The sequence below is a fragment of the Haplochromis burtoni genome, unplaced genomic scaffold, assembly GCF_018398535.1.
Source record: "Haplochromis burtoni strain Fernald_Lab_line unplaced genomic scaffold, NCSU_Asbu1 Contig_14, whole genome shotgun sequence".
Lineage (NCBI taxonomy): Eukaryota > Metazoa > Chordata > Actinopteri > Cichliformes > Cichlidae > Haplochromis > Haplochromis burtoni.
The window spans coordinates 71,620-81,387 of record NW_024582375.1 but is presented as its reverse complement, the minus strand read 5'-3'; the positions used below and the strand labels follow the sequence as shown (position 1 = coordinate 81,387).

Below are 9,768 nucleotides of genomic sequence, written 5' to 3'. Positions count from 1 at the left end.
TTTAAGCTTATATCATTAGTTTAGTAGTTTTGAGATGGTTATTTTAGTTATTTTGCTCTTTGGATTTTGATTGGTGGAAGATGGATTGGATGGGTAGATCTTAAGGTTTAGCCACTGATAAGACTCTTTGTTTAAGAGTCTTGGTTTAAGACTAAAAATGACAAAATATCAATATATAACAGTGACCTAAAAACATTTGATATCCAGAGTACACCTGTGGCATTTAACAGAATGTTCAGTACTGTAGGATGTAGTCTGTGCGCTGTGCAAGCATGCAAGTTTGCCACAAAAATCTTCAACAAGTGAAGAAACTCATTAGTGCTGATGTATTTCTTTACCAGACAGTTTAGCTTACAGGCAGATATTTTATCAAGCAGTGCAGTGGTTTGATGACAGCCTGCATGTCAGAACCCACCTTTAACAACAACACCCATACAAGCAGTCGCTTTTCATATTACTTACAGTGATAGCTATTAAGAATAGCTCAGAGGTATGGCCAGCATGAGTTATTCATGAGATTGGTTTCATATGCTGGTGTCTGTAAACATTCTCATCAAAATTCCATAAATTAGTCACATGAGGCAAAGCTGGCTCCGTTTTAATCCAGATCGAAAGCTGCCCCTTAGCAACGTAATTACACCCGAGTTTTATCCTTCATTATGCTTTTTATTGGTTCTTAAAATGGCTCTCTCACTGGTCCACCGCTCTATGTTTAAACGAGAGGGGATCATGTGAACTGGAGGGCTGGATTCAGTCACAGAAAAGGAGTGCACTGAAATCCTAAACATTATCATTAACCTTTCAGCTATGTGGGGCAGCTGCTGTTCTCTCAGATAAGATGATGAGCATAATACCAGTTTGGAAAATAGTAAACTGGTGAACACTTAAGGAGTCCATACTCTACAAAGTAGTTTAAACCACTTTACTGTGTGACACTACACCACTAGGAGTACCTGTGACGTTTGCTTGACTAATATGGTGTGTTTTCGCCATCTGGTGGTATCTGTTTGACAGTGTAATAAATCCATGCCAGTGCTCCAAATGGAAATATGAGTATCTTAACCCTGGAGAACCAATGGCCGACCCCATTGGTTTTCTAGGGAAACCATGGGGTCAAATTTGACCCCATGGGTTCTCCAGAGTTAATAGGAAACAAGCCATATGCAGATTAAATCCAATGGTGAAAAAATGGATAGCTGCATTATTCCAACACATTGCCTTGTCAGTCTATAAATAAGAGAACAATCTAAAAGGACTGGTATTAATAGAGCACTTTTTAACTGAGCGGTCAAAGTGCTTTTTAGTGCAAGTCTGATTCACCCAACTACGCACTTTTTATTCTATGCCTAAGCACATTATATAACATTCACACACTCACATTATGATGAATCTATCAGCATTCATCACCAAGGATGCTTGGGCATGGACATGCTTGGGTAGGAGCTGGAGATTGAACCATAAATCTTTTGACTGGTATAAAAAACCCCTGAGCCTCCTGAGCCCCAGCTGCCCATCAAGGCTAGCCTAGGAGAGGATATCACTTACTGTGATTTAATCAATTTTTTAAAGCATCTAGATAATTTGGAAGAATACATTTCAAACCCCCATGAAAGATTTATTTATTTGTACTTCTTTAAAAAATAAATAAGAAATAAGGTAACGCTTGATAATCACAGTGACATAACATAAAGTCTGTTAAATTTAAATCTTTCTAGTTAGGAAGCATAAACCTTTGCAAATCCATTTCATCAAAGTGATAACAGGTGGAGAAGCAACAAGATAAGCCCCAGAAAGGAAATGGTTTCACAGGTGGTGGCCACAGATCAGTGCTCGTTCCTTATCCTTCCTCAACTCTTGCTTATTGCTAGTGTGCTTGTCACTATTGGCAGCGTGAGATCATGTTTAGGCATGCCTCTGATGAGACAGTGGATGGTGTCCTGGGGAATCACCTTTCAGACCTGGATGAGTGCATCCGTAAGCATCTGTGGCCCAATTTGCCTCAGCTGGATTCAGGTTTACCAAATGTGACGGTGGTTCATTAGCATCAATACATCAGTTATCCATGAGCGTCTCTTTCTGGTGCAGAGTATTGCCAACCCCATGTCACTAGCATAAGGTCTAACATGGATGTGGAGATCTGCGTGTTGCTCGAAGAATATTCTTCACCAGACCATCAGTGACCCATTGCCTAACTGGTCATGCTGGATGATCTTGCAAGCAGCAAAACATTTACCACAATGTCTCCAGACTCTTTCAGGACTGTTACATGCGCTCAGTGTGAACTTGATCTTATCTGTGAAGAGAATAGGGCATCAGTGGCAGACCTGCCAGTCCCAGTGTTCTTTGGTGAAAGTCAGTTGATCTGTATGGTGCTGAGCTGTGAGCACAGGTAACTCTGCCAGATGTTGCCACCTCACCTCATACTATTGGAGTCCGTTTCTGACAGGTACACTGGAGGTCATTTTCAGGGCTCTGGCAGTGGGTTAATGCTTTTCAATGACCCTGTCCTGCTCTCCTCACTCAATGTTGGAGACTATGCTGGGAGACACTTTAAATATTCTTGTGATAGCACATATTGATATACCTTGCTGAGCAATCAGAATGGCAGTTGTGTAATCTAAATGCTACATAAGCCGGGATAAGAAGAGAACAGGGAGATGGAGTCCACCTGCAAAACAACTTTAAAACGACAACTGGGGAGAAGGGAAAAAGCAGACTCCAATCATGCCAGCAAAATGCTCCCAACAGCACAACAGAGGCTCTGGAACCTCTTTGGCTACGTTCAAACTGCAGGTCTTAATGCTCAATTCCAATTTTTTAATCACATCCGCTCTAGTGTGAACCCTCAAAGCGGCCCCGCATGCGCAAAAGAAGACGTCACATACAACGTGCTCTGTTTAGACCCAGACCAAACGTATTGTTTGACTGATGGCCCTTAATCTACGGACTTTACGTTTCCCAATTTTGCTTTAAGTTATATTGTTATTTACATATGGCCTAATAATTATCCTTATTGCTGTTTTAGAGAGGAGCGGTGCTTCAAAGGATAGTTGCAGATTTCTGTCAGAATCTGCAGATTATACAGTACAAATAAAATGTTCATGTTTCTCCAACGTTGTCTTCCCAACAGTTTCACTGGATGGCCAGGAAGCATTCACGATGTCTTCTTGTGCCCTTCTCCGGCGCTAATTGCCGTCTGTCTTGTGTCGGTGACGTAAAAGACGGATTTAATGCAACATGACCGTTCAAACCGCAGTCGCTTTCTAAAACATCAGATACGTACCATATACGAAAGTGACCCAGATTGGATTTGAAAATATCGGATTTGTGCTGTTCAAACTGTCATACCATGATCGGATATGGGTTGCATAAGATCAAAAAAGTTGGATTTGATGCGCCTTCGCCTGCAGTGTGAACAAAGCCTTTGTGAAGGTCAAAGGTTATTGGTCTCTCTTTTTTAAATTAAAAAAAAAATCACATGCACATTTTAAGTGGACTTAGTTAAGATTGCAGTTAATTTCTGAAATTTTAGGTCAATGCTTTATTATCTTTAAGATGGAGAGTGTGGAGTTGAACCACTCAAATTGTGTTTTTAAGATTTCAAACTTAAACATTCTGAATGAAAATACAGAATTTTTTTAAAAAAAAATCAGAAACTTTGTTGTTTTACAGGATTTATTTATGGCACGAGAAACATACTGCATGAATTCTTTTACATATACATTTGTTCACATTTGGCAGTGGCCTCCTTTCATTATGCTTTTTGAAGTGCACAATATGATTTTTCTTTATACTTACGGTCTTCAACAACAAACTAAAAGACTACTAGTAACATAATAACGGTCAATGAAAGTACAAAGTATTGTAGAAAAGCTGTTTTCTTCTCCTTCAAACAAATACAACAGCTATGTCCTCCTTTAACCTTCAGGGGTCACACTTCATGATCTCTCTGAGGCAGATGGTAGCATAGCACGAGGAGTCCAAGTCGACGTTTAACGTGAGAGTGAGCGACTCCGAACCTGCCATCGTTCTTCCACCCTCTCTGCTGGCTGCTCTCTGCAGCTGATACCTGAGGTTGTGCGGCACTGCCAGCAGGGGGCGGTAGCAGCCAGGCAGGTTCAGTTTGAGGCTGCTGACTCTGAAGCGGCAATCTTCCAGTCCATCTCTGACCAGCCTCTCTCGGTACCAAGTTCCCATGGCATTTTCTGGATACTTCACAGTGTTTCCTGGCATCGGTAACACAACCTGGCAGAACAATAATATAACAAGTAGCAACTGCAGTGTTACTGTAGTGTACAAAAAACAGCATTTGGCAGAGACACAAATAGCTCCAAACACTCCCTACTTGTTCTAGTTTATAGATACCGTCTTGCTCCTCTTTATCTGTCACCACATGGATCTAGAAGAAGGCACAAACAAGAAGTTAGTGGCACTGACAAGGTGTTTGAAAAAAGTAACAACGTGTCCTCACACCGAAAATGTGTCCTGTGACCAAAAGTGCACAAAAAAATGTGTCACTAAATAATCCTATTTACTGTTGAAATTACCAGGAGGTATTTCTGGACTGCAGCAGCAACAAAAGTACAGTAAGTGAAACCATAACAAAGTTACTGTTGTAAATCACAGCCTCAACAAGCAGAAAAAAAAGGAAGTAACCACAGTTTTCACCTCGATTCTGTCCTTTCATGCACACTAAAAAGGGTAGTTTACCTCACTAAAAGGAAACAAATAGAAACAATAAATAATTAATTGATAAAAAATTTTTAACGCACTGTTTGCTGATATACTTCGTGTTGTTCTCACCCCCCATTCTAACCCCAGCTTTGCAGTTTCAGGCCAAGATTATGCTTTCATTTCTCCAGCTTGGATTCTTAAATGCCACTCCTCCTTTATCCCCTCCTTTGGTGTTTGGCCTGTGCAAACTTTACTTTGAAAAATAAGACAAAACTTAAGCTCATGCTTGCATGAACATGTGAACACACAGGAGGAAACACTGAGCTTTGGATGTGCTTGTACTGGAAATACTGTGTGGTTTAAGCGGTGGGCACTGCCTGGGTAGCATGCAGGACGCAGCACACATGACTGTACCAAGTTTAAGATAGAAAAATTCAAGGATCTGGTAAATGTGTGAAAACGAACGCGGGAACTACAATTCTAGCATTTAGGTCCACGATGAAGTCAACAAGCTGGTTCCTGTACTTCTGTGATGTCTGTCACAGATGCAACAAAGTCACAAAGCCTGGAAAAGTGTTTGCTCTGATTATAACACAAAGCTAACCTAATTACTCCTGAGCTATCTTTTTAATCAGTTATCCCTTTTAAAAGATCTCCTTTTCCTGTTTTATCTGCCTTCTTACCTGAGCCATGCTGGTTTCTCTAGCATCTTCCATTTTGTTTTGACCTTGTCGTAACCACACCAGGTCACCTCTTCGGACAATATGACCCATTGTAGTTAGCCTGTGTGCCGCCGCCTCGTTCCAAACTCTGACAACCACAAGAACATCGACATAATTTTTCAAATTAAAGATCTAAAGCACTGGGGTGGCGTGTTATTAAAAATACTGTTTGGCTTTTATTTAACATTTATTTTAATTTCCTAATAAATAAAAGAAACCACTTATTTGGGCTACACCTAAGGCCAATTTATCTCCCTCACCTATAATGGAAACCAGCTTTAATAAATGCACGACTTTTTTTTTTTTTACATATCGCTATCTGTCAAACTTGTTTATGTGTTACTTTCAAAGATTTTTATTTAATATCATAAAAAATAGTCAAAGACGTGCCCCGCCTTGTGCCCTATGACAGATGAGACAGGCTTCAACTCCCCCGCAACCCTGAACAGGAGAAGCAGTTAAGATAATGGATGGATGGGTAGATTCTCCTTGCAGCTGACCTGCTACAGTAAGCGTGAGGGTAGAAAATCCTCATGCTGTGTGGCAGGCTGAGCCAGGCTTGGTCACATCCATCAGGACCTGTACCATAGCGGTTCAGAGCCCGCAGCATCAACCGCTCCCTGGGCTTGGACAATGGCATCAAAGCTAAGGACTCCTTAGCATTATCTGGAGTGGAGAGGGGTGAAAGACAGAAAAATAAAACGACAAAACATATTGAAATTGCAAATTCTAAAAAAAGCATTTGCATGACGTTAATTTAGTCACATTTCATAAACCAAAACTTGGTTTATGAAATGTGTCATGAATTCACTAGAACAGCAGATGCTGACATTACAGAATCATAAGGTTTTAGCCAAACATGGATGATGAATTTCAGCCAACTTTCAAAAATAAATAGAGGAACAGATCATCACACTGTTCTGCAAAAAAACCTCAGATTCAGCAAAGAATAGTTCTCAGTTTAGAAATTTCTGAAGGAAGAAAAAGCTCCCATAAAACTAAAACAAACCTGTTTGGAGGAAGTGTCTCTTTGCATGACTCTGAGGATCATCGCCTTCCTCTGGAGTGAAGAAGAGACGTACAGCACTCACCTGACACACACATTACATACAGTAACTCAACAATGTGCTGTTTTCACTGAGCAATGCCGGTCGTGGATTAGCTTTATATGACCGTAACCAACAGTATTATCATCTTGAATACATAGCGAATGTCTCAAACGCTCACCATATCCTCTTTCAGTAGAGCTAGTCCTACTCGATCAGACTGAACGCTCTGTCCACTCCCAAACCTCTGTGGTCCATAGTAGTTGACAAACCCTCTGGCCTACAGTGAAAAACATCAGAGGTCAATGTGTGGTTGTGGCTATGTAGCTTGTATGAAGCAGACATTCTGGACCAACAAAACCACTTGCTAATGAGCAGACATATTTTAAAACTCTATCAGGAAAGACATGATTAGTCGAGGACTAATTTCAGCTGTGGCTTCTTGACAGCCACCCTTCCACTGAGACCTTTTCTGATGAGGCTTCAGTGAATAGCAGATGAAGGGCCAGATGAATCTCTCAGCTACTGTGTCAGGCCTTTGCCAGATTTTTGCCCCTCTTATTTTTAAAGGACATGACGTTCAGATTCTGTTTTTCTGCTGCAGTGAGGGTTTTTTTTAGGATTACCACTTCTTCTTTTTTCCTCTATTTGTTCACTTTCCTCAGATTTTGGAAGACTACACTGAGGTATACCATGTTTTTAGCTAATAGCTCTTTGAGAATCACCTTGTTGGTCAAACTGTGATATCTTTGCATTATTAGAATCAAATAAATAAACTTTAACAAATGAAGAGTTTTTGTATACAATTCAAAATGTATTCTATGCCAAGTTGTGCAAGTGCAGACACAACACTGGTTCACTATTTAAGTTAGGTGCCTTTTTAAGCTTGTCAATATCCAATAAAAAAAAAGTTTTTTTAATAAAACATTAAAGAAAGCCTGGTTCCTGGCATATGCTTTTACCACAGGATTGCAGAAAACCTAAAACTCAAAATATACCTTGACATTCTCCACTGCTTCTTTCACCAGTGCTGCCAGCCGTGTGTGCACGTCTCCACCAGAGGAGTGCGTGTCACCGGCACCGTGTGGTCTCAGGTCCCGGACAACCAGGTCGAAGTGATTCCCCTGCAGTCGTCCAAGCCGGAGAGGCTCGCTGACAGAACGCACCTGAAACACGCGGATCCCTCTGTTCTGAAACTCTGCATTCTTCTCTTTCAACCTAGTCACACAAAATGCAAAATATATAAATAGTATTTCAAGAAGAACTCTAACATAACACAACTTTTGGTGCTTTTATCCCATGATTTGTAAATAAGAAAAAGAAAAAATATATATATATAAATATATACTCAAAATGCATGAAAGAAACACAGCAGTACCGTTGAGGTGAGACCTTCTTTACCACCATGGACTGGTAGGTGATTGCTCTCTTATCCTTGATCCCAGCATAGGTGAAATCAGATGGCAGGACCCCGAGAGCTGCTGCCATGTAGCTGATGGCCTCCAGAGTCTCAAGGTTTTCCTTACACAGAGTGAATGCTGGAAAAACACGCAAAAAACATCTATATTTTTATCACATTTGAAAATGTTCCCTATGGGAAATCTGATTTTTTAAAACCATCTTTGATTTTCATTTTCTTAACCTGTGTCATCCTGCCCTTCTCACTAAGAGTTTTCCTGTCTTTTTCTCCTGCTTTGACCGATTCAAATCACAATTACTGTGATAATAAAGCTGCCATAATTATTTTATTTATATTTAAAATTCTTCATTCTTCTTAAGCTTTTTCTATATTATTTATTTGTTTACTAGGTAATTTGATCTAAAGCATTAACCTTGGGGTTTTCTCCTGTTTTTTACATTTTATAAATGATCAATAACATGCAATGCTATGCCTTACCAGTGTAAACTTCATCATCTTTACGTTCCTCTGCTGTTCGCTTCTTTGGCCTCCCTCGCTCCCTCAGCCTAACTGAGATCGATGTCCTCCCCTGGTCATTGAAGCTTTTAGTCTCCACCAGTTTCCCGAACCTTCGATTCAGGAAGTGATGGACTGCCGTCCTGTGCTCCTTATTGTCATCAGGTCCAAACGTATAGGACGAACCTCTCACTTTGGCATCTATAAATCTGAAAAAGTCCTCAGCCTCATCCTCCTTAACAAGCTGGGAGAGCTCTCTGTAGTCTGGGTCCTCCCTCACCCTGATCTCAGGCTGAATGGTGACAGTCATGAGAAAAGGGAAGCGGTGTCTGACAGCTCGGTGGACACTGGCTCTCTGGTGTTTGTCAGCAAAGGAACCAAGGGAGAGCTCCAGCTCAGGTGGATTTTTATCTCTGAGAGTTAACACAAACTGCTCGAGCTCCTCACTGACCGACTGACCTAAAATCACACCTAAATCTAAACTCCCTAGACTAGGGAGTGGGTCGTGTACCCCCCAATCCAGAGGGACATCAGCATCCTGTGAGGCTGAAGAATGACTGTCCTCTTTATATTCTGCATTGGTTCTGTCATTTCCAACTGAAGAGGCACAGCCCGGTGTCTGTGTGGCTGCTGCTGTGTTAACATGCTGTCCATAGATATCTATTTCAGTCACCACAAAATCCTCAATGAAGTTTTTGATGCTTCCAAGAAAGCCTTCATGGTTTGATATGAAGCATGCAGGGACATTCACAGCCTCACTAACCTGCTTCATGATCAATATATCTAAAATGTTTTTACTTACTCCTGAGGGTAAAAGAGGCAGAAATAAAACGTTATCAAAACCTGCTTCAATGTAACTGAAGACACATGTCATACCGTGTCATTGTTATAAAGCAAAAGTCAATGAAAATGAGGGCAATTTCAAAATGAGAGGATACATGCAAATCGGGAAACGTTAAAAACGTACGGCAGTAATGTTTTTTTTGCTTACTTGAGATTTTTAAAACATCTGTAACACACCTGTGCGAAACACGAAGAGATGCTAATACATGACAAACGAGATTTGAGTCGGATTTTAAGCCTGCTAGTGTCGCCGCACACCATTAAAATAATGTTAGAATTCTATCGGTGATTTATTTCCGTGTAAGTTCTTTTACTGAGAGCAAAGCAATCCGTCTATTTCGAGTAGACCTAAATCCTTCACATAAACCTACCTCGACATTGATAGCAGAGAGCTGTGGCTGCTATACAAAAGAAAGCAGGTTACGTTACTATTCTTTGAATGATAATATAAACGTCTAAAGGATTAATTATCGTAAATTAACGGTTTATTTACAGCGCAAACCTGCAGGCGCCAAGTAAACAACACGCCTGTAAACACAACCACGCTGAATGACTTCGGTATTCTTCC

The 9,768-nt window shown here is 40.6% G+C and overlaps 1 protein-coding gene across 5 annotated transcripts; it reads right to left on the bottom strand.

Moving 5' to 3' along the window:
- Positions 1-3,499: 3,499 nt before the first annotated feature.
- Positions 3,500-9,768, bottom strand: pus7l (pseudouridine synthase 7 like). Of its 5 annotated transcripts, none has more exons than XM_005915560.2 (9): positions 9,703-9,761; positions 8,340-9,161; positions 7,821-7,980; positions 7,441-7,660; positions 6,624-6,722; positions 6,406-6,487; positions 5,897-6,062; positions 5,358-5,484; positions 3,500-4,399 (listed from the first exon to the last, which is right to left on the bottom strand). In XM_005915560.2, exons 2-9 carry the CDS (start codon positions 9,127-9,129, stop codon positions 3,932-3,934), a joined length of 2,112 nt encoding a protein of 703 aa, XP_005915622.1. In that variant the 5' UTR covers positions 9,130-9,161; positions 9,703-9,761; the 3' UTR covers positions 3,500-3,931. The 5 variants fall into 5 exon arrangements, 4 of the variants coding, with proteins under 4 accessions (XP_005915622.1, XP_042073290.1, XP_042073282.1 ...); XM_042217356.1 differs by having other exon boundaries at positions 3,502-4,399; positions 9,572-9,764; XM_005915557.2 differs by having other exon boundaries at positions 3,504-4,245; positions 4,346-4,399; positions 8,340-9,764.

Coding starts and splice junctions, on each gene's coding strand:
- pus7l (XM_042217348.1), bottom strand. CDS start 9,231: ATGACATGTGTCTTCAGTTACATTGAAGCAGGTTTTGATAACGTTTTA. Junction 7,661..7,820: donor AAGAAGGTCTCACCTCAACG/GTACTGCTGTGT, acceptor TTGTGTGACTAG/GTTGAAAGAGAAGAATGCAG. Junction 6,488..6,623: donor CTCTACTGAAAGAGGATATG/GTGAGCGTTTGA, acceptor TGTGTGTGTCAG/GTGAGTGCTGTACGTCTCTT.